The sequence below is a fragment of the Spodoptera frugiperda genome, chromosome 5 (genome assembly GCF_023101765.2).
Source record: "Spodoptera frugiperda isolate SF20-4 chromosome 5, AGI-APGP_CSIRO_Sfru_2.0, whole genome shotgun sequence".
NCBI classification, from domain to species: Eukaryota; Metazoa; Arthropoda; class Insecta; order Lepidoptera; family Noctuidae; genus Spodoptera; species Spodoptera frugiperda.
The window spans coordinates 9,063,409-9,088,684 of NC_064216.1; the positions used below are offsets into that span (position 1 = coordinate 9,063,409).

The following is a 25,276-nucleotide window of genomic DNA, read 5'->3' on the forward strand; positions in this document are numbered from 1 at the left end:
TCTTAGCTCAGAACAATTTGAAAAATGACAAATTTGCGGGAATTTTTGACAGTTGTCAATAAAAACATCGTGAGTTGTGGATTTCGTTTCGTATCAGTTTAATTCATTGATTTTTCATGGTTTTCTTTACAGATATAGTTTATTATTAGATAAAAAGTGTATTAGAGAAAACGGTGCGTTTGATTGGTGAGTTAACTATTGTAAAAGTCGCTGGGAGCAGGAGTACATTGTTCATTTAACATGGCGCTGTGTAACGACATGTGCGGGTGATAACGCTCGTCCTTTGTCGTGTTAGTTTTCTATTTTGAGTGTAAAACGTTTGTGTTGTTAATGATTTATCAGTCGCGTGTGTTTGTAACGTCGAAGGGCTGTTACATAACGGATTTTGGGTCTTGTATGTAACGTTACGACACAGCTACTGCAATGGTGAAAACCCGTCGCAGTAATGGAGAAAATGGGGAGGTTGACGATGGGAATTACGCTATGAACGACGAGAGCATCGTGTCTGAAGAGAAGGTGACGTTGTATAAGCCATTAGTTTGTTGTGCAGTGGTTTGGTATCGAGGCTTTGTACCACACTTTGTACTTCCTGTCCTTGTTCCCTGTAGGTACATGATTGTCGCGAGTGCACGTCGATGCATGCGCTTTTAGTGCTTAATGACTAGAAATATAGTGTTTATGAACAGAACTAAGGTCTTGTGGTAACCCATGATGTTCCCTGTAAACTTGTAGTGACTCAACTTGGTTGTCCAGATATAATGTTGGTGGTAAATGTTTGTCTCCACATAGCTATGATGTCAGAGCTCATAAAGCATGTTTATATAAATATGAATATGAATTCTATATATGTGGAGAGTTAGATATAAGATACATGTAGTTTAACATACACATTCTATGTCAACAGTGATTGTTGGTGTTGCATCACAATGTTATTTCAACACTCAACTAGATCTGAATCGGAATAACAATGTTTTTCTTTAAATTTTATATTTAATTGCACCAATTACTACAAATATACTACATTTTGATTATAAATACATATATGTTACTACTAAAGAGGTTTTGACGTAAAATATTTCAATGCCTCAGAAATATTATTTCGATAAATCCAATCTAAACACAATTAGAAGCCAATTGACATTAATGGGACAAAATAAAGACACAACTAAAGTGTTTGATAAAACCACATTCTTGATAATGATAACAATCAATAATACAAATAAATAAACAGAATTTTTAATTGTTTCCGACTTCTTATCTGTACTGGAGAATGCACAAATGATAACAATACACTATAACACATGTATTCTTTAAATCAAAGTATTTACACACTATATAGTGTATAATATCAACATCAACAGCCCATAAATGACCACTGCTGAGCAAAGGCCTCTGCATTAATCACCACACTTGTCCAATGCGAGTTGTCCATTTCAAACTATTAATTAGAAATTGTAAGCCCAGGTTTCCTCACAATGTTGTCTTACACCACTTGTCAGTGTTGTCTAAATAATCTTAGAAAGTACATATAACTTGGTTCTCATGAGCTCCTATAGATAGTATTTTAACACATTTTGCACAGAGCTTATGTCCAAATATGTCATAATGTGTGTTGTAAGAGCCGTTTGAGGTGCTCTCTCTGATTAATCTGTGCCTTTTAACTATTAGTGTATGAGACACAATAGAAAATACATTGTGTATCGCTTCGATCTACATTTTGGCACAATGGATTAAACTCCGACCTGCCTGTCAAGGCAAATTCTTTTGTGTAGAAGAGGTTTATAACCCGGCAGTGGAAGGTCATGTTCTGTTGGTGTTGTTGTGCATGTAGTAGTTAACAATTTTTACCAGACTGTAGTCTAGTCAGTTCTTAAGACTGGCTGTTAGTTTGATTTTTATTTTTAGACAGACAGTTAGTTTACCTACCTAGTTACCTCCCTGCAACACTTATTGGCTATACACTACACCCAATATACTTCAAATTGTCACTTATCTCCTCAAAATAATATTAAGTTACTAAGTTTCCTCAATATGTGGTAATCTTAGAATTAGTTTCGGGACAATAGCATAATAATTTATAACCTTTATGATAATTTGTTTCCCGCATGGGGTGTATGTGGTTCGAATATATTATTTTTTTAAATAAGTTTCATATATTTTTTGTTATTATTCTGTGATATTTATGAGAATTAAATATATAGTCTTATTTTTTCTCAGTAAATACATGTTTAGTAATTATTGTGATGTCCTTTTTGTACTAAATGTTTATTTATACAATGCTTTGCAGTACAATGAAGATTATTGTATTGTGTCCTAGTATAATCAAATGCCTATAGCCAGACAATTTACCCTATTTGTATATGAATATGATATTCAATTTAAATGAGGCAATATTTGATTCTATAATATTACCTTTGCAATTATTAGAATTCAGTAGATACAAATGTTTTGTACCTGTGCCTGGCTAAACTTCTCCCTATTTCCTGTGACCTGTTTAAAATGAACTGTGGGATGTGTGTAGGTAGACAGCAGTTACATCGAGGGGGTCATAAGAGTAACATCTCATTTGTACCTGTAAAATTTTTGTGTAGCTATGAGTAGTAAATTAAAAAGTAATGTTTCATTATAATTCTAGACCCCTAAGACCTCTAACTGGACCCCACGAGAGTTAAGGAGTAGTCAATATAAAGTGACCAGAAAGATACAACACTGGCCTACTAAATGTAAGTTCCTTTATTAATTACTTTAATGAGAACTACAGGTTCTTTGTCTAGTTGTTAGTTAAAGACATATAACTGTTTACTATGGTTATAAATGGATATTTAAGTGATGAGTGCGTTTTTAAAATGTTTCTTAATTCTGTACAATACAGTTATATTTATACATACTATTGTATCGCACAATCTGTTTGTGACCACACTGAGAGCAACTTGGTAAACATTTTTAGTGACAAGGTTCAAAAAGTCCTGAGTCAGGATTAATGAAAAAACTAAGTTAAAATTAAATCATGAAAATTAGGATGTGATTTTAAAATGATTTTACAAATTGTGCCTTAACACAGTGCATTGTGGGCTTACTTACTATACTATCAATCAACGCTTTAGATCTCTATAATTATGCAATACTACAAACTATTTAGGTCATGTTACTTAATAATTATCATAAATTCTTAATGAGACATTAATTGAAAGAGTGAGATAGTGTTAAATTAAGTGCAGGTACTGTTGCAGTGTTCTGATAAGTGATTGTTTTACAGATAGCCGACGTCTTCGTACCATTAAGATGCCTCGGATCATGTTCCCCGAAAGTGATACAGAACCTGAGAAATATTCAAGGAGGTTGGTTTCATTTAACATTACACTTATTGACTTAAAAATAGAATAACCATTTTTTTCAGATTGATATGTAATGACTTGTGATCCCAATATTATATACTGCAATCAAAACGTAGTATTTCCTGATGGGTATAACCTGGGTGTCTTCAAAGCCCGAGTGAATAGGTTGCGTATGGACAGACGTGCACCATCGTAGGCCGGATTATCACTTACCATCAGGCGAGATAGCGGCCAAACGTCGGCCCATTTACATAAAAAGAAGTCATCAACTTAAGAAAAGCACGAGGAACTAGTTGAGAAACAAATACTTATAGTTTTAGGCGGTATCGGTTTATTATAGCGATCTGTGACACTAAATTTCCTATTTAAGTATCACTGTGTCATTGCAAAATTTCTTGTAATTTTTTTATCTCTAACCGCAATGTTATCGCGTTATTCGGGTTATGAAATTGTAGTTTTGGTGAAGTGGATATGCCAAAACCATGTTTTTGTCAATTTAAAATTGTGATTAGTAGTAATGATTATATTCTCTCAGATCCAGACAAGTGCGAGTGTTCTTCGCCGATGACAACGATTCCACCAACAGAAGCGTGAAGATACGCCGCAGTCGGGCTCCTAGGAAGAACTATATGGAGGACAGTGAGGATAAACCTATTCAAGAAAGTGAGAAACCATAAATAAGTACTTTTGAAACGTCAACAACTAAAGAAATATATAATAGTCTGTCAGTCAGTGCAAAATGTAGATTCGAATGGAGAAGAACAAGCAAGAAATTCCATTTGTTACTCTTTTAAGAATTATTTTTTACTGTTCATGTATACATTAACGATTCCACCTGATATTTATATTACTTTAATTAAATTTTGCTAACATAATCCTTATCTGTTTCAAGATGTCCGAAGAAGCTGTCGCAAGCGCAAGCTCTTACATCACAATTTCAACGAGAGCTGGATCACGAACGAGCTGAAGGTCAAAGGCTACCCTGACCTGTACGGGTTCCCTGGCTCTAGTTCCTCAGATGAATTCTCTTCAGCTGACGAGGCCAGAGTTGCCTCCAAGAAACTTGTAAGTACTTGACATAAAATATATTGTTATTCTTTGAAACAGTGGATTAAAGGATTAGTCTGTTGCGTTTGGCTGTTTCCTGTGTTTGACAACATGAAAATCAAAGGCAATTTCAAGCAAGTAAAATTCCAAACTGCTGCAAATGTAGAAATATCGTCAATATTGCCCCAAGTTAATTAATAAATACCTATTTTATTAAAATTATAAAACGTAAACGTAACGCTACGATTTTCTCTTATGTTGTGGGTGCGTTTGCAATCATACAATGACAAATACACATCACGTAACATCAATTTGTGGATCATTCAAAGTGTTGCTCCGTAACGCAACGCACGGCAATCGGTTGCCTAGTCACTTTAAAGATGTTTTTTAACAATATCATACGATAAAACTTTTTTTATTTCGACAGACACGTAGTCACCCCCCAACCAACACCGATGAAGACACCCAGCTGTCGCGACAGAGAAGAACTTCTGCCAGATTCAACAACAAAAAGACTATTGTACGTATCTTATTTGCAAATTACTACTTGCCCCGGTTTTGCTCAGGTGCTATATTACCTAAATTCTTGGTATTTTTGTTATTGTATAGACACCTTGTTATTTATAAAACATTCAGGATCTACGCTTCAAAATGAGCAGCTAGTTTGATTAGTCAATTTTATTATTCAAAAGGGTATGAAAATAATCAGATATTCTTCTCTTTCAATTATAAAACAGGACGCGACAGAATCAGATTCAGAGGAGGAGAACAATCAGACAGTTATTGAGAAGAAGCCGTCGACGGAGACTAAGAAAGAAGATGAGAACATGGACACAGAAGCACCTGCTGCTGACAAAGAGGATGAGAAAGAAGTAAAGCAGGAAGAGGAACCTGTACAGGGACAGGATAGTGAGAGGTGAGTGTGGAACAAGGACTTTTTATACGTTAGGGAGGTATACAACCGCTCAAAGAGCTATCAGCTCACCACCGGTGGGGCCGATGTCTGATCCGGTGCTGCGGACTACCTAGTAAACCCACTGGCGCTCCGGCTCGAAAAGCAGGAGTAGGAACGGGGTGGTTTTTAGTCAGTATGAGTCTGACACTCCCTCCCGCCTCGCCCAAGGTGGGAGAATTCATTGGATGATTTTCCACCCTTAAAAAAAGGGGAGGTATACAAGCATACGGATAACATGATAGTAAACAACCAGCTCTGTCTATATATGTTACGGTAAATCTAATATTTAACATTTACCAAAACATGTGGTTATTATTAATAATTTAGTAAAATTATTAATAATTTTCAATTTCAATTATTCACTCTTACACATATACATACGCAATAGCAGACTAGTTAGTTGATTTTGATGATGTGTCATTTTAATATTTTTATTTATTTCTAGTAATCAAGCTCCAACAAGAAGTAGTAGAAGAAGGCCTGTCAGAAGTAGAACTAAGAAGGTGGATAGTCAACAGGAAACAGGTATGTCCACACTATTTCAATTGAAAAAGGATATTAACCCTTTAAGCGCCCAGTTAAATATCCGCTATAAATTGAAAAAAATATCTACACTAAATAAGGAGGACCAATCGTATGAATAGAACTAAAAAAAACATGCGTTCTCTGTCGCAGCAATACGACACGAGCGGTAGGGACACAGGTAGTTAATGGGTTAAATTACGAAACTGATTCAATTTTATAGCATAGACTTAGTACTACAGACTACACTTTAAGCTACCCTATATGTGTCTGTCAAAGTGCAAAGCATTTTCGACCTTATTAACAAACGATAGAGTTCACTATCGAATGAATCTGTACATAGACTATCTTCAACATACTTTTGAGAGTATATAATAATTCCACAGAGTCCTCATCCTCGGAGTCGGGCAGCGAATTAACACTAAGCCGTCAGCCGCGTCGCTCCAAGCGCACGCGCAAACCTAAACCTGCCTTCATGCAGATTGCACAGGATGAGACGCGGTCTAGAGGTAATATTAATAAAAAGGTCTTGTTCGTTAAGTCATTAAGTTGAATTTTGTAAAGCATAAAGATCTTGCTTGTAACAATTGAATTTTATTGTTGTCTTCGGTTAATGTTATTCAATTTTAACTTTTAAATGATGTAGGTTAAAGGTGATTTCTGAATACCATATTTTTCTTACAGCAAAAACGTTCACAATTAGAAAGAAGCCATACTGCCTTAGAGAGAGGAAACCGAAAATATTGCGTAGAAAGACAATCAGATGTGAGTCTTATTCCTTAGTTATAAAGTTTATTTTTCTATAACAAATTATTATATGTGTCCCTTTCTATTGCAGCACAATCGCCGTCCAGTACGACCAGTAGCAGTAGTACTTCTAGTTCGGATACGGAAGAAGATCTTAATGTTTCTATGAAAAATAAGACTAAGGGCAGGTGAGTTCCATTCATGTGATATTAATTTTAAATATTGTAAAGTTATCAATAGATTTTCGACTTTATTACGTAAAGTATAAAGTTAAATATTGACTGCACTATAAAACGTAAAATAATGGTTTTAATAATGGTCAGTAGAACACTTAGATACTTATAAATACATATTATATTTGTTTTTTATGGACTTTATTTAAATATAAAATTAAAGTTTATTTTCCAGACAAAAGTCAAAGTCTACAGATGACAAGAAGACAGACCGGGCACTAAGAGACATACAGCCAGTCGAAGTGGATGGCAGTGTCAGATTTACTTCTGTAAGTAAACCTTCTTTTATCAACCTTATGTTATTCAGTGAATAATTCTATTTTCAAACAGTTTTCCATATTACATTTCAATACCTATTGAGTATGCATATTAAAAACGATTTGTTCGCTTCAGGCAAAAAAATATTGTTATTTTTCAGTTTTTCAATAAATCCCAGAATATCATGGAGTCTGGTACTCATTGGTAAAACACAGAGGGTGTGTCAATAGGCTCACTCTTAATGAAACTCACAACATTATTGGTCGGAAAGTGGTTCCTGCTTTGAAAATGTGCACTGCTGCCTCACGGGGATAAAATGCGTGATTGTAAGTTATTGAAAATAAATAAATTCTATATATTTCAGGTGGGAGGTCTAGAAGAGCACATTAAATGTCTTAGAGAGATGGTACTCTTCCCTCTAATGTACCCGGATCTCTTCCAAAAGTTCAAGACGAGGCCAGCCAAAGGCGTCTTGTTCCACGGCCCGCCCGGTACTGGTAAAACGTTACTAGCAAGAGCTTTAGCCAACGAGTGTACACTGGTCGGTGGAAGGAAAGTCGCTTTCTTCATGAGAAAAGGAGCTGATTGTTTGAAGAAATGGGTCGGAGAGAGCGAGCGGCATTTGAAATTGCTGTTTCAACAGGTAATTTGGATGATTTTGTACTTTTTATGTAATGTTGATGTTTGTCTATATCAAATTTTATTTTCTCATGATAGTCTTTTGCATGAAATAAAATGTCACATATTATATACACAAAGAAGCGAAATAAAAAATAAATAAACAACAGCATATAGCGGCATGTTATATGTAAATATTATTAATGAAAAATAATACAAAAATCCTATATTTCTTTGTACAGGCGAACAAAATGAAACCGTCAATAATATTCTTCGACGAGATCGATGCGCTGGCGCCGGTACGTAGCGTGCGACAGGAACAAGTACACACTAGTGTCGTCGGCACGCTACTGGCTGAGATGGACGGCTTGTGTGATCGGTATGTACTATGTTCTTGTAAAATGAATCTTATAACTATTGTACACTGTGTTGAAAATTACTTGACAACCTTTAATGTTTCAGTATGGTTTTGTACATAAAGTTATTACCTCAACTTTGCCACTCAACTTCCAACCTTATTTCCAGGGGTGAAGTAGTAATAATCGGTGCGACGAATCGTTTAGACGCGGTAGACCCTGCGTTACGTCGCGCGGGTCGATTCGACCGAGAGCTTCACTTCCCGCCGCCGCACGCCGCCGCTAGACGGGACATATTGGAGATATACACTAAGGAATGGACACCCAGACCTAGTGAAGAGACTTTAGATTATCTGGCTGAAGTCACTGGGGGTTATGGAGGTAAGGATTCTTATGTGACTTAGTAAATATATTTTTGTGTGAAGTAATTGTGCAATTTTTGCCACTATTTCTATGAGTATTATGTTCCTATTGCCATACACGGACCACGATTTTGTGGGAGGCTGTGCTAAAGTTTTCGATATTGGAAAACAATACTTCTATATAGCTACTGAACCTGAGATAAAAGACTGCGACTTCGGAAGTTGCACTTCTACCATAATCATAAGTACTATTTTATGGATCAGCAATACGCCAAGAGTAGGCGAAATCGCACTAGTGATTGTCTAAATAGCACTTTATCTATCCTCTTGATACATTCATTCAGTTTTATCAATCTGTCCCGTTTTGTTCCCAGGTTCGGATCTGAAGGCGTTATGTTCGGAGGCAGTGTTGAAGGCGCTGCGTCGAGTGTACCCGCAGGTGTACGAGAGTGAACACGCCCTCGTTATTGATGCTAAGAATGTAAGTATCAAACAATGTTTTATAAGTTAAAGTAAATATTTGGAAGGCTTTACGATAGGTTACAACTTTATCTGCGTGTATTAACATTCTCAAAGGAATTCTAGGGCCTTGCCTTATGATTGTCAAAGAACTTACATGCCAAATTACATTTCTGTAAGTTTAGTCGATTTAATTCTGCATCATTGTCATATAGAAGAGTGTTATGTGAACTATGGTAGAGAATCAAAAGTTGATGAAGCGTAACAGGTAAAATTCGTAGCAAATGGCGTACCATTGTTTCTGCCTACCCCTATGGGAGACAGGCGTGAGGTGATGTATTTACGTAAAAAACTTAAAAAACGCTAAGTTATAAACTGAATGTGTACCTGTATCCAGGTGGAGGTGACCCGCGCGGACCTGGTATCAGCGATGCAGGGTCTGGTGGCGGCGGGCGCCCGCAGCGGGCCGCAGTCGGCGCGCCGCCTGCCCGCGCCCGCCCAGTCGCTGCTGCAGCCGCAGGTACACGCCGCCACACTGCTACTGCAGCATTGCTTCCCGCTGGCCCAAGGCGAGGATAATAGGTAAGGAAATTTTGTTGACTTGGATGTTTCTAACGGTGTGCTAAAGGTGAACAATAATTCTGTCTCCACGCCTAGTCCTCCTGTACATACTACAAACCAGCAGGGTTCTATTGAAATTTGAACCTGTTCAAGCAAGAATTAACCTAGAATAGTAGCACTTACTGATAAATTTGAACGTTTTATTTTGCGGGCGAGTACCTGTACTACTAATTTGAATACTAAGTGTAAAGTTTATTATAGAAAACTGTCATAAAATGTTTGGTAGAAAGAAAACATACAAACTTTACAATTCCAATGACAAAGACACAAGATGTAGTCAAAAATCTGTATTCTTCAATCTTACAGCTACGTACCAATTTATTTATTTATTCTTCCACAGGATAACCGACCCCGTTCTATCACAAAGCGTGCTCCTAATAACGGGCGAGTGCGCAGAGACCCACATAGCTCCCGCACTACTCGCCCAGCTAGAGCATTGCACTGTGAAGGAACTCAGCATGTCCACCTTACACTCCGCTCTCACCTTCACGCAAGAACAGGCTGTAATATCAGTAAGTATATAGAGTTCATTTTTGTGTAGCTAGCAAGATTTGATGACAGAATGCAAGTAGTAAAAAGATTTCTAAAACCTTGTGTCATTTTTGACATTGATTAATGTATTCTAAGTTGACGTATTGTCGACATAGTACGACTTGTAGTTGAAATGGGGTGTTTTTAGTTAGTAAAAGTCTGGCACTCCTTCTCGCTTTGAAGACGCGAGGAACCATTTGATGATTTTCACTGAAAATACGGTAATTAGAGTTTTCAAAGTCGAAAAGAGGTCATGTTTATATAGCGTTTAGCGTGGCGTGTGACTACTTGGCTTTAAGGGCCATAATTAACATGTTTCAAGTCCTAAATTTCCTCCCTTTTACTACCACTTTCTGCCCTATTCAATGTAAAACAATTGTCCTCAGGTATTCTCGGAGTGTCGTCGCGCGGACCGTGGCTGCGTGCTGTACATCCGCGACGTGTCCGTGCTGGCGGCGGTAGGCCTGTGTGCCCTGCTGAGGCAGCTGTGTCGCGCCCGCGCCGCCGGGGACCGGACCTTGGTACTGGCCACCGCGCAGGTCGCGCATCATGAACTGCCGCAGGAGGTTCGTTACTCACTAATTGTTATACATATTATCTGTGCTGTTAAGCTGGCCACTTATGAGAGTCGAAACTATTTTATGATGTTCTTTTGTTTTATGAAGCGAGCGTGCTATGTACGACTATTGCTTTAATTCACACGTTAAATTATTTTTGCAATACTTATTTAAAATATATAACACTAATTAACGTCAGATTTGTAAAAAAATGTCCGTAATTCGGTACCTACGCTTACATACTTATCTGTACAGCGTACCGCTTCTATGACTCCTTTAATGTTGCGGATGTCCATAGATGGCGTTAATCGATTGCCAACAGATGATCCGTTTATTCGTAAAAAATAAAAATTTACGCCTGCAGCACCATCTATTTAGCGCAAAGACACATGAAAATGAGTATTAATTGCATCAAAAGTAATGTTTGGTTTGCAAATGTTTATTCCGAATACCAATAAAATATTATTATTAAAACGAAGGTATCATAGGCAAATCCATCAAAAATTATCCATTAAAAACTTAAATCCATCAACTTCAACAAGTCTTGACAGTTCTCTTTGCCTCTTCCAGTTACAAGAGCTGTTCCCGGTGTACAAGGACTGCGTATACAGGGTGCGTGAGCCCAGTGCTGCTGAAGTCATTAGCTTCCTGAAGCCAATACTGGCTGATGCACTGCTAGACCCACCGCCCATTGAGAGCAACGAGCCTCCTCCTCCATTACCGAGAGGTAAGTCTAATATCTATCAGTAGTATTTTATATACATGGTAAACAGTTGTCCTGTTTCCCTTTATAGATTAGTAATCGACTTCTTGTTTCTTTTAGTGCGGCTTTCTCTAGTAGCCATAAGTATTTATCATATTATTAACTTACTGCCCATTTTTGATATAAAGGGGGAATTGAGTGGCGTTCATTAATCCCCACGCCTAATTTGTGGATAATTCCACCCCCCTCCCCGCTCTTGAGTAAGAATGTCATGACATTTGGCTCTTTTAAAGACCTTTTCCTTTCTTTTTGTGTAATCAGATAATTTCTAAAAAATGGTAAATTGTTAAAGAATTTTAAGTTTCTAAATAACTCGAATGGTTTCCAGCGCCCCCACCGCCACCACCGCGCGAGTCGGCGGAAGAGATGACGCGACGCAAGCGCAAGGAAGACTACAAGCTGCGCGAGCTCAGGATATTCCTGCGGGACATCTGCAGGAAGCTGGCGTCAAACCGGCGGTTCTACAAGTTCACCAAACCTGTGGACTTGGAAGAGGTAATTTATTCGTTTTTCTCATGAAATTAAACTTTGAAAGAACATGAAACAATTGAATAACTTTCGAATACCAAATGACATTCGACTTACTGTGTGCTCTTTTCAAACAATTTTCTTATAGCTTTCAAGCTCTCTCACGCATCTTATTCATTTCATTTGAACTTATTAAGTTTGGATTTCGCTTTGGGCAATTTGTAATAATAACTTGTGATTGCCATATTACATGTGATTTTTAGTCATAATTTAGACTCTCCATTTCACTTTACTCTACTTTTGAGGTCATAAATGTTAATATGTTGTCTAATATTTGGTAACTTTTACTAAAAGGGTCGGTTCTTATCTGGCGAAATACGCCAGACGTATCATCGGTTTGATGTGAACAGTCAAGTGCTTTCTATACATTTATTTCTTTTGGCGTTACACGACCGATATTTCGCGACACATGTTCCGTCAGATGTGAACCAACCCTAAAACCTAACATTACTCAATTCTAAACCTTATTTGTTTATTCCACAGGTAACCGACTACCTAGACATAATAAAGCAGCCGATGGACTTGGAGACTATGATGACCAAAGTCGACATGCACAAGTATAACTGCGCCAAAGAGTTCCTAGACGACATCGACCTTATATGCGCAAACGCACTCGAGTATAACCCGGACAGGTAAGATGTTGTGACGTCATTTTATTTAAGAATTTTTTGTAATATTATTTTGGTTAAGTGAAGATGCAAAGTTATAAGGAGATAGATTTCTTAAAAAGAGGTTTTAAGTAGTGACTTTATTGCTATGCAAGTATCAACACTACTGGCTTAACTGAAATTATGATTTACTGGAATTCTCCTCAAATCGCTGTTCTATCGATTACTCGTCTCCTTGTGATTTTCTTCTTCTGTTTGTAATAATAATAATTAATTAATTAATTATAAATGCGGAATTCTGTTTGTTTGTCTCTTAACATCGCAACATAGCGTTTTTATGGTATGATTTCTATGTCTAGACATTCAAATATCTGAACACAAAGGAAAAAATGTTCACTATGCGAGCAAAACCACGGGTAACAGCTAGAGAATACACTAAGTAATATAATACGTTATAAGTCTCAAAATTCACGAAGAATTCATACCTTTTGATTTATTAATTAATTTTTCACAATCATTTTAATTTACCCCTACATAACATGACCATTCCATTTACCCAATGGCATTTACATAATGGCGTAAAGTTTTACTAAAATAGTGATGTGACGTGCCCTAAGTGTTATATCGATATTTTTTTTGGAATCATAATGTGTTCACTATGTGATTAAATTGGAAGTGGTAAATACATTAAAGAGCTTTATTATTATGGACTTAAAATTTAACATGAAATTGATTTATCATTTATCTACTAAATACTTCAAACTAGTTGTCAAAGTAAACTTACGCCATTATGTGAACGGCCTTTTATTTTATAATTTATTTGAACGTGTTTTCTTTCCACATTCCCCCGGCGCCAATCAAAGTGCTAGAGGGATGTATAGGTATGACCAAACCAACGCTTTGTTAATAATAATAACGTAACACTAACATTAGCATATAACATAGAACTAATATAACATATTATCTATATCGCTCATAATAAAACATAAGTAAATATAAGTACTATTAAAAAGTACACACGGAGCTTTTCTACGAGCCTTAATTGTTATCAAAATTCAGTTTTTTTGTCATTTAAATATGGAATAGTCAAGAATTAAAATAATATTCACAATTTAATCGATATCAAATTTATCGACAACTGTCACTGCTCTAAGCCATTGCAAACTTCCGTGTGTACATAACCTAACGTAATAGTCCGACAAATATAATATTTCGGACAAAATGCATGTAGCGAAATAGCATGTAAGTAGCATAGATAGTGACTAATATAATGATAGATAGACATAAGTATCTATAAGCTTAGACATAACATTTAGTTCTAGATTATTATCGACTAATGAAACTAATTTTATGGAGAAATTAAATGGAAAGTATTGTAAAATGTTGTATATTAGTTATAGTATGGTCATACCCATACATAAGGAATGGTTTGACGAGACGTAGCTCTAATTACCCTGAGGATAGCTTTTGCAACCGGGTCTAAAAAGAGGTCCGGGAAAAAAAAATATTCAAAAAGATTAACTCACGATACTTTTGAGAATTTCGTAAAGTTTCGACTTTACTCACAATCATTTTAACTTGGTTGGAAAGGGATAGATACTCGATATTATTAAAAAACGGACGATAGATCCATTATAATAAAAAAAGTGATACTTTTTAAATATTTTTACTAATTTATCATTTCATTAATTGAGATCATAAAATTGGTTTCATTAGTAGCTCGGCTTGCATAAACTACTACAATGCAATGTAAAGCTGCGTTCTTAGGCAGTGTACGTATTTATGCGTTTATCCGTAACTGAAATATTATAATCTAAAAACAAAACGAACGGGATTTTAAGCTCAAAATCTATTATAATAAGGTAACTTTTTGATTATTTGAAATCTATAGATATGAACTTCAGCTTTATGTATGAAAGTAAATGATAATATTATATTGTGACTAATACCGTCGTACGACATACATAGTTACGGAATTAGCTGGTAAAAACTACTTTAAAAAATAGTTTTTAACTAAAGAGTATTTATCTATGTCTGTGTGGTTTTAGCATGAGGGTAATTTATGAGATTTTAAAACTAATATTTTGAAATGTATACGAGACCCATAACACAGCAATGGCTTGTTACGAACTGATCTGACTGATCCTTAGTATGTCTTTGCTTTTCGTTTAAAGTTCGTGAAAAAGAGTGCGTGTTCGGCGCTCTGATTTGTTGGTTTATTCGGGCCGGCCAATCAGAGCGTCGAACACGCTCTCGTGTCGATTACTTTAAACGTAAAGCAATCTCGTACTAAGTGTACGGTTCGATTTTTTCGATTTTAAAGTTACACGCATCATAAAATTCATTAAAGAAAATTTCATAAACTCTACCCGAAACCTTACTTACCATCACAAATTACCAACAAAATGTTAATAATAAATATTCCTTGACACACAGAACGTCATCAGACAAACAGATACGTCACGAAGCGTGCTCGTTGCGCGACCATGCGCACGCGCTTATCGACGTCGAGATGGACAGTGACTTCGAACTGGAGTGCCAGGAGATTGCCAAGAGGAGGCACGAGGAGGGCATGGCGGATAACGATCTACCTGACTTCATTTGTACAGCTTCTAATTTACGTAAGTTTTTATTTATTATTACCCTTAGTATGAGTTAGCTTTGCGTTAAAAGTAATCGAGACGAGAGCGCGTTCGGCGCTCTGATTGATTAGTTCATTCGTGCTGGCCAATTAGAACGCCGAATGCGCGCTCATTTCGTTCTCGTTCAACGTAAAGCAAAATCATACTAATGTACTGATTTTGTCGTGAGAAATTGGATGTGACTTTTTTGTTGTTAATTGACCGTTACCCCCGACAATAACTAGACGAATGGTTTAAAACCAAGTATGTATTGAATAATTACGTGGAAGAGCCATGGTTTGCCACGTATGAGCCGACTTAATCGGAGTGATATCATAGAAAACTGATGCCTCGCAGAAAACAAGCGGGGAAAACATTTGCGTTATTTCGCCTTGTGAGTGAGGTTACTGACGACTTTTATATGTATCTTATTTGGTCCTTTTTATTTATTACAGATCACTTCGACTCAATAGTGAGCGATAAGTCGCGAACGCCTCAGAATGGCGACAAAAGTGATCCGCATTCGGTGAAACGCAAGCGTAGACGTATGAACGCGTGGTCCAAGGGACTGGTTGTGAAACGACAGAAGACTTCAAAGGTAAGATGTCTTGGAATAGATAGAATGAAAAACTGTTCAGTAACACTGCAGTCCTCATGGTATGAGTTTGCTTTACGTTGAACGAAACGAAATAAAGCGCGTTCGGCGCTCTGATTGGACGGCGCGATTGTCGCAAAGCGGCGAACTGGCTCTCATTTCAATCTCGTTAAAAGAAAAATAAACTCGTACTAAGGGTACTGTACTCTAGGTCTTGTCGACATTTAAAGATAAGTTTACTATCAATGCAATCTGAACCTTGGGAGGCTGGTTGGAAATTGCAATAAGTATAGAATGTTCAGAGAACTGCCGCCATTGCCCGGTCATTGCTTTTAGTTGACTCTTAAGTATGAGTATCGCCACCGCACACCAAAACCTTTATACCCATTTTACTCTAAGTTTGAACATATTCACAATTTTACGAAAAAAAACCTTCGAAAATTCCAAGATTATTTACCACTAACAACAAATTGTTCTCTATTTCATCCGTACAGAACTTCAAAGACTCAAGTATGGCGATAACAGACGAAGAATCTAAAGAGAACAAGCCGATCACATCGACTCCGCTCCCCAACGGCGAAGTGAGTACATCGTCGGGCAGCGACGACGACGCGCCACTGCGCCGGCCGCAGGACAACGATACCCTATTCAATATATCTGCGCAGACCGTCGTACATAACCATGTGTTGGAAAGGTAAGAGGTTTCGTTAAAGGATTTTGAGTTTTATAGTTGAAGCTTTAAAGGTTGAATTTGCAATGTTACACAATTGTGTAGTTTATTTCATTTAATTTCACAGTTACAACTGTAGAAAACTAATTACACTCACTGATATAGAATTAATAAAACTATAAAGAATTATAAACATTATGCACAACGAAAAGAAAAGTTAAACTTAGTCAAAACAGGAATTAACTGTTGATTAATTACTGAAGCTAGTTTACCAAAGTAAAAGAAACTCAAAGTTAACTCTTTCCTTATGACTCTATCTGTACGTTTGTCTTTTGCATACACTACTACAAGATTGAGCGTACAATATTAATATCATCTTTGTTATTTGTTTCCAGTCCTACGAAGTCGACAGAAAAGACACCCTCAAAGACATCACCAAAGAAGAGAAATTCAGGCCACGAAAATACGAGTGCAGGTTGGTATTAATATCTAATAATTATTTTCATCCAATATTTTTCATACTAAACATTTATGAGCATGATATTCTATACAAAACTTAACTACTTGTATCAAGACTACTGGACTGTGCTACAAAAGACCTCTGCTCCTTGGCAAGCGGGTTGCATAGAGATTGCAATTTGAATGTTTTACCAGAGAACATAGTTACCCGGTCTCAACACCACTAACCATTTCCATTTACCAATTCCAGAAACGGAGAAAGTACTGATAAACAAGACTGAGTTAGATAACGTTGTATATAAGAACGCGAAGTCACTTCGGACGATCGGGCTTGAAGCGCTACTGGACTTGCACGCACAAATGTCGCAAGCAGTCTCAACTTACGCCAGTAAACTCGACCGGACTAAACTGCCACAGGATCTTAATACAATCGTCACGAGGTACTTGCAGTACGCGAAGAAATGAACAGTATAAGTTATGTTTGAAGTTTCGAACTCATAAGGTAAGCCTGGTTATATGTACAAATGGGTAGTTCTAGTATATTGTTTGGCCTAGCGCGAGTTTGTTTTACGTTGACGCGATCGTTGCGTTGTAACGTTCGGCGCTCTCATTGGCCAGCACCAATTAATCAACCAATCAGACGGCTAAACGGTAACGTTTCGGTCGCGTTGACGTAAAACAAACTGGCACTAGACCCTCCGATTGTAAGAGGATGTTTGGCTAAGAAACTCTTGTAGTTTGGGTTTATTTTTCTTTGTTGTAAGTGATTTGAGGATGTTTGCTAAGGTCGCGAAAGAATAGATCAAATCGAGTTCTCGTAATTACGTATTATTAATGTTAAATGAACAATCTAATGTACGAAGCGATGGCTTAAAAGGAGCGTATTACAAAGTTATTAATGTTAAAACAAGGTTGTTTTACAGCATCGAATGTAATCGATTTCGTTATTTAATCGATGCTTTAAAACGGTATCGAGTTAATCGATATTGTTTGTCTAATCGGTTTACCATTAGTATTAACTGCCATCAGTATAGGTAGTAGATGAAAGTTTGGAATATAACATTCCATAATTTATATCAAATCGATCATATCTTAAGCGCCTTGTCCAAAGTTGTTTAAAATGTATGACATATGTATGAAATATGTTTAGAATGTTAGTTAATGAAAATTGATTTTTTCTGAACATGCGCAAGCGCAGCGTTACGCAATAATGACTAAGACGATGTGTGTAAGTCTTAGTTGGTACCTATGCCATGTTTGTTTGGCCTATTAAAAGACATTTTTGAAAGATTGTTATAATATAAAATTCTACTTTTAAACTAACATGAATCATAAGGATTTCGTTTCAAAACAATCTACCTCATCTATAAAACAACGAGCGCAGAACATTTTAAAGTTATTTTTCTGACGGACAAGGCGCTTATAAGCTGGCACTTCGGCGGATGCCCATAATAAGAATTTTGAAACTTATGTAAACGACATAAAGTTTAAAGTGTTGTGATGTACGTTCGCCAAAGTTAGCTGGCTTTAAAGTGGAATGTAGACAAACTATTAGACTACAATTTGCTTTAGACATACACCTCATTTAGTGACTAGGGATAAGGGTATTTTGCAATTGGGGCAATAGGGATGATGACGGGGTATGAAAATTAAAAATCTAATTAGTCAGTTAGGTAATGAAAAAATATTAGACACGTATTTTTTTATTTTGTCATATAAGATAACAATACTTAGATAACACGAATCAAAGTTTAGGAGTGGGAGCTAACTACGTCACTATAGAGTATAAAACTATAAAACGTGCTCTAAAGTGACGTCACGCGATATTTCAAATCGATATATCTTTGAAAGTATTTGTTTCCGTAAGAAAATAAAAAATACGTGTCTAATATTTTAAAATAATCTACAAGACGGACATTAAAATAAAAATTAGTCATCTACCCTATTGGGGAACTTTAATTATTTTGGGTTAAATTTTCAATAAAGCTTTCAAAAAGCAAGAGTAATAATTTTAATAACAAAGCAATAAACAATATTTATTTGCTAAAAATACTATTAATATATTCTATAATTTTAAACGATGTCTACATAAATACGAAAGAAAAAGGCTAAACATTTATTCACTGATTCGTAGGCGAACGTATGTATTCGAAAGGTCTATAATCTAATAGATTGTCTACATTCTACTAAAACATTAAGAAAGACGAACGAGTTGTGGTCCCTTAATGGACGTATACCGATCACTGCCTACTAGGCTTTGCGAATAGTTATTAAAACGAATAAGTATGTGTGGAGGTCTATACAAAGTTAACAAACGATAATCGACTTTAACGTCTTTAGAATACAGTTGATATTTTGTTGACATTGATGTGATTGTTAGGTATGCTGTTTTCGACTGTATTATAAGGATGTTAAAGTTGGTTTTGGTTTGTCAAGACTGTATTGGCTGAATAGTCGAATATTAACCATTCCTAATGAGCCAAATTGTGTGAGATTACCAATATTTAATGTTTCATTGTAATGCTATTGGTTTTATTTCTAATATTCTGTGGGAAGTATTAGATTTGTATTTAAATTACTGAATAGAAATAGCAATTTTGCGCTAAACGAGTAATGAAAGCCTCATAGAACACTAATAGTAAGAATTGGTTTAATAAAAACACTTTCGGTGGGAAATTTTGGATCAAATGTTTCATATAATTTAAGATGGTATATTATGTTTACGAGAATAAGGACCAGAAATACAGATCGAAAAATTCAATAAAAATACAACAATTTATAATAATGCACACTAAGTCACAAGTATTATATTAGCTCAATAATAAAAATATCAATCTGAATGAATACACCGATGACAAGGCCGCGCACGTAAGGTCGGGACTACGAACATAAAATAATTATTGTCTTGTTAAAGATTTTACGAGCGAACTTGTAATTTATTGCATTACAGTACACAGTAATTACACAGAGGTTTTATGTCTTAATAATAAGACTATTGATTCACTTAGTTGATATTTTTACTTCATATTTATGTTGCTTAGCTCTTAGAAATATTATACAAGTCAATCGCTCATATATTTAACAGATATGTGACTTAAAATTAGTTGAAACTTTTCTCAGGTAAATAGACATGAGTAAGCCGTTATTTTAATTTAATATGTCCCGGTAACCCCCTAGGCAGTCCGCAGTTTCGGGTCGGTATTAGCCCTACTGGGCCCCATCTAAGCTGGTCTGATAGCTCTTTGAGGCGCGCGCGGAGCCTTTGTTACTTGATGGGGCATCCACTATACGGTAAATAATGTTGGTAAAAATAATATATTAATTGATCGTAGTTCCACAATAGCCAATAGCATTGCAATGAATCCTAGCTTAGGTTTAAAACTACAAGTAAAGCCCGCTGGTCTGTGATATGTACAGAAGGTTTATATTTCTATGTATATACGTATCTCTCTCTCTGCTAGGCGCTTGCTTTGTACAGCGTGTTTCTATTTGATTGGTCGACGAACAAAATGTATTACTAATATCATAGCAATTATAATATTGTTTGAATGCTCTTAATGAAGGTTTTAGTAAGGTTATATTGATTGAGCCACTGTTAAGAGAATGATGATGAATAAAATATGATTGAGATTGAACACAGTTCCTGACTACAGAAATAATCAAATACTTAACTTTTACCTATGGACTTGAATGTGAATTTATAATTACTGCAATTATGTAGTGACCATTTGTAATGTTTGGTACGAGTTCAATGATAATGGAGATTAAATATTTCCATGTGATAATTTATTTTTCTAACTAAACGGCCAATCAAATGGATCAAACTTATATTCTCTTATTACGATAAAATAATAACAAAACAAATATAAAAATAGCGTGTTAATATACAAACAAAATTATAAACAATTTGGCTTTTTAGGTGTGAACAAAAATCTTATTAATTAATTATTATAGAGCACTGATTTGCGATTTTGATTTTAAATAAAATTTACCAAATAAGCTGAGTTAATCTTGCTTAATTTAGAATAAGGTTGTACTAACATTAACGTAATTATAAAAAAATATATCTAATTAATGTTCAATTTGATTTTTTACGTTTAAATTATTTTTTGTTTCTGTGAAGTTTGAATTGTATCCTCCCCCTAAACATGGGGGACTTAAAAGTGGTGAAAGGTGGGTGTTGCATTGTCTATGCGCACCTCTATCCACTGTGGAGGTGGGAAGGCGTGACGTAATGTGTAGTAGAGATGTGTCCATCCGAATTTATGAAAAAAAAAATTGAATGTTTAGCGTGTCTTTGGAATTATAAATGTTTAAATAGCGAATGTTTAAGATGTGAAATGTTAATGTTATTCGTGTGTTCGATGGCCATTTTAAATAGTCATTTAATTGATGTGTTTCGCGGAAACGTAATGTTAGGAAAATTAATAATTTGGAGTATACACTTCTTTATATAAGTAACCACTATTATATGATATTTAATGGTAACTTATATAGGAGTGGTATTGGTCCAGTACATCTATGTCCTTGTAGAATAGATTAAAGTAAAAATTGCTGTAAAGAACTTAAAAATAAATATGACATTGTATGTCCATGGGATGTTTTTGACATAAACCTCAAAGTGATCTCTAAAATATAAATTATTGCTATTTAGTATATACTAATGAGCATATTAACTTTTCTTTGCCATCTATAAAGCTCTAACGGCAAAATAAATGTCAAAGACTATATCATTGACACACAATTTGATACTCTTTAGTCGGTCAGTTAAGGCCTAAGTTATTTTTACTTCTTGTGTTCTAATTTAAGGCCGTAGATGTGTAAATTGTAAGGATTACGTGTGTAATTGTCATAAACATTATCTAATTAAACAAGGACAATCGTATTGTCGAATAAAGTAAATGTGTAGTGAATAATGGTAGGTTTTAATGATTATGAACCTTATTACAGAAATGATAAGGTTGGTTTCTCTTCCACAACAAGGTCGCTGAATAATATCAACCTTAAGTCAGTCTTTGGTAAGGTTCAAAATTGACTGCCAGAAAGACAGGGAAATACTACAGAATCTTATTCCAAAATAAGATTATATACGTGTTGTGAATGGTCTGATTTGAACTAAGATCGAATCGAGTAAGTGCATGTGAAATTTACCTTTATTTACATTTTCCTTAAGAGCTCTAATTGCAGTTATAATTTAAGAATTGTTTTAAATGTGACTATTGTTAGAGTATTTGCATTAATAAAAATCTCCTTACTTATAAGATTGACGATTTAAATGTTTAGCGAATAGATTTTTATAAAATAAGAAACTATTGGTCCAGTAACTTAGACGAAACGAAGTATTATTTATAGTAAACATTATTTTTCGCTAGTAAGGCAGACAATCTTGCCAAACCTGAGCGGACGATTGCTTAAAATAAGCAAATAGTCTAAAGGTAAAGAGACTAAAAGCTACACTAGCGCCGCCAATAACTCGCCTCTCATAACATTCAAAATCTCATGCCATATTTCTATCATAGCTATAAGTAAGGAGCAAGCATTAATATTGGTTTATTAGTACTTAAAATTATTCAAATAATATAACTTAAACAATTCTCTAATGTGTATCTGTATATAATAATGATAAAATAATAATATTTATGGAATAATAATAATAATTGATACAAAAACCGTGTGATATTGAAGGAATCAATAAATATGTTCAAGAAAATAGTTACCTCAAACTCTTTCTGTACCCCAAATTATTTTTTGAGGTTAAAACGGCGTAAGTCCAATATGACGTGGTAAGCGTTGATTTGTAATTTGATACTTTAACGCCTTGCAATAAAGTCGTTAGGCACGGTAGCAAATTTTATTTGAACATTTTGTTTTAAAATTAAACCTTTACACCACCTATTACAAGTCTTATGCCGTTTTAATCTCAAAGGGCTATATTCAGGAATCATTCTGCCAGAAGAAGCATTCTGATTGGCTATTCATTGTTGATCTACCAATCAAAAGTCTCTGTTTTTTCTAGGACTGGATAATTGCTGAATAAAGTCTGATAGAAGTCGTGTGCAATTTTTTTACTTATCGAAATAGATTATAAAGTATTGACTACGTATGTAAACGATTAAGTGAGTGTTTTTTAATCTGTGACCTAAAATATTATGTGTTACCACAGGAAAAATAAATTAGTGTTACCAGCCATAGAAAACTGAATATTGTCAAAATTATTGTTTTTTTACTTATATGACAATGTTTTATTAAAAATGACCAAATGAATGCCATTATACAAATATACCTTTGTCTCAATGATAAAAATTCTTGAATAGATCAAAATATATTTTGCCTTAAACTGGTGGGTCGCAGATTAAAAAACATTAAAATAATTCAATAGATAGACATTTCGAAAAGAAAATAATAAAATTGTAAGACAGAATATTATAATACTAAATAAAATATTGTAATAAAATGAATAAAACTGCTTGCATTTGCTCAACGAGTATGTACGGTATGTGTAAGCGCTCACAGTAACCACCGTTCGACTAGTATATAATTTTGTATTTATAAATCATATTTAATGAAACTGAAAATAAAAGGGTATGATTTCATGTGATATCGAATATTTTGTTTTATTTATCCATTTTTTTACCAACCTTACCCAATAATAAGATTTGAAAACCTTGCAATATCTCAAAAATTAGAGATCGTAGCCCAAATCAGAAGCCGTAGTCGTACTCCCTCCCCCCTTGAAAACATGTATCTAATGGGAACGGGGTGGGAATAATCTTTGCTTGGGGTGGGCCTATTTAAAAAATCCCAAACTTTGTAGGATTGGTTTTTCGAAAACTGCTACCTTGCAATATCCCAAATACTAGAGGTTACAGCCAAAAAAATACAGCTTTTCACCACTCCTACATGCACATCCACTGGAAAAACTATTTTTCTAATCGAGGGACGGTAGGAATTACCTTGGCATGGGGTGGGTCCATTTAAACGGAACAGGAATGCCATTACTATACTCGTGAATCCATGAAAATATGTTTAAGTACTGCCTCATTACTCAATATGCATGACTCAACCGCGCCATAGCGGATTCGATTCCCGTGTCAGCAACTTAGCATAAGTATTAATGGGAACTGCTCCCCTAATATTCGTGGCCCGAAACTGGGGGAAGTGAGAAGAATATCGCCTTGGATCACCAAAACTCGAGCTACTTTCGCGCATTTGAGACCGGTCTGGCAGTCCCGAAATCTGACCCGAAGGATCAAGCTCAAGATCTTTGGGTCCAATGTCAAATCGGTGCTGCTATACGGGTGCGAGACGTGGAAGGTAACAAAGGACATCTCCCGCCAAATCCAGGTCTTCGTTAATCGATGCATCGCATTCTCGATATTTACTGGCCTGAGACCATCTCCAAGTTAGATTTTACTGGCCCGAGACTATCTCCAACTTAGACCTGTTAGAGTAATGCCCTCAAATCAAACGCTGCAAACGGGGAAGGTATTGGCCATATCTCTCCGAAGAAGCTCCTGACCACATACCAAAATAAGCCTTAGAGTGGAATCCCCAGGGGAAAAGTGGCGACATATTGTAGTGGCGGAAGCGGCGGGCATTGGCATGACGTGAAGCGGGATGCTCAAAACCGATCGAAATGGAGGACCTCTGTAAACGGCCTCTGCCCATCTAAGGGACGTAGGACCTCATCATGTCTAGTGGTATTTTTTTCTATAAGTCAAGCCCCTAATACTCTAACTGGTAAACAGTGTCCTCTACCTCATATTGTAGAATGTGAGTGTGTGCTTATGTGAGCACTGAATCACTGGTGAATTAGGTACTTGTTACTGTGTGTGTACTGATAACTTACATAATATTACGAGTGTCCTCTACCTCTTGGGAGTGTGAGTGTGTGCTTATGTGAGCACTGAATCACTGGTGAACTCCTACTTACTTATATTACGAGTGTCTTCCATTGAGTAGTCGAGGAGGAACTGCTTAGTCAGATAGATTTTCAGCTTAGGAAGGAGGGCTCGATACTCGATAGGAATTAACATAACTGCAGGTTTGTCGGTGTCAGTGAGCCTCTACATATCTTCTTGGGGTATTTTGATGTAATGTTGGGTTCCTCTTATTTCGCTGATAACTTAACTGTGATAAGCCTGATTTTTTTAAATTGCGATCTCCAGGTACTGCTTGGTGATGAATGATTCTTGCTTATAGTGGAGATGGTGACCAAGACCTAAGAAGGGTAAGCAGTCAGCAGTGGACTGTGCTTTTGTCTCATAGGGGTAGGTAGTTTTACTATTAAATAATTTAAAATGAAACGACAAATTGGTATTTCGTATTTTTATTTTTTACATTTTACGTCGGTGACCGTAAACGAATTTTACTACAACGCTCCATCTTTCGATTTCAATTACACGTTAGAATGATACTAGAACATAAATAT

The 25,276-nt window shown here is 35.8% G+C and overlaps 1 protein-coding gene across 4 annotated transcripts; it reads left to right on the top strand.

Moving 5' to 3' along the window:
• The first annotated feature begins 34 nt into the window (after positions 1–34).
• On the top strand, positions 35–23,450 carry LOC118272179 (ATPase family AAA domain-containing protein 2). 4 transcript variants are annotated; one of them, XM_050693573.1, is made up of 28 exons: positions 35–186; positions 2,636–2,723; positions 3,257–3,338; positions 3,871–3,998; positions 4,228–4,400; positions 4,810–4,902; positions 5,120–5,298; positions 5,783–5,862; positions 6,246–6,368; positions 6,544–6,624; positions 6,698–6,794; positions 7,003–7,108; positions 7,462–7,740; positions 7,958–8,094; positions 8,241–8,452; positions 8,808–8,914; positions 9,290–9,474; positions 9,854–10,025; positions 10,431–10,610; positions 11,172–11,328; positions 11,693–11,859; positions 12,376–12,524; positions 13,364–13,381; positions 14,937–15,121; positions 15,577–15,719; positions 16,211–16,410; positions 16,782–16,861; positions 17,096–23,450. In XM_050693573.1, the coding sequence occupies exons 3-28, from the start codon at positions 3,283–3,285 to the stop codon at positions 17,308–17,310; spliced, it is 3,702 nt and encodes a 1,233-aa protein (XP_050549530.1). In that variant the 5' UTR covers positions 35–186; positions 2,636–2,723; positions 3,257–3,282; the 3' UTR covers positions 17,311–23,450. The 4 variants fall into 4 exon arrangements, with proteins under 4 accessions (XP_050549530.1, XP_050549527.1, XP_050549528.1 ...); XM_050693570.1 differs by having other exon boundaries at positions 43–516; XM_050693571.1 differs by having other exon boundaries at positions 43–516; positions 7,015–7,108.
• Positions 23,451–25,276: the final 1,826 nt, after the last annotated feature.

What these genes read in the sequence shown, in the direction of transcription:
- LOC118272179 (XM_050693570.1), top strand. Translation starts at nt 424, where the DNA reads ATGGTGAAAACCCGTCGCAGTAATGGAGAAAATGGGGAGGTTGACGAT. An exon ending in ACAACACTGGCCTACTAAAT is followed by an intron (nt 2,724 to 3,256) that starts GTAAGTTCCTTT and finishes ATTGTTTTACAG; the next exon opens with ATAGCCGACGTCTTCGTACC. An exon ending in GAGTTGCCTCCAAGAAACTT is followed by an intron (nt 4,401 to 4,809) that starts GTAAGTACTTGA and finishes TTATTTCGACAG; the next exon opens with ACACGTAGTCACCCCCCAAC.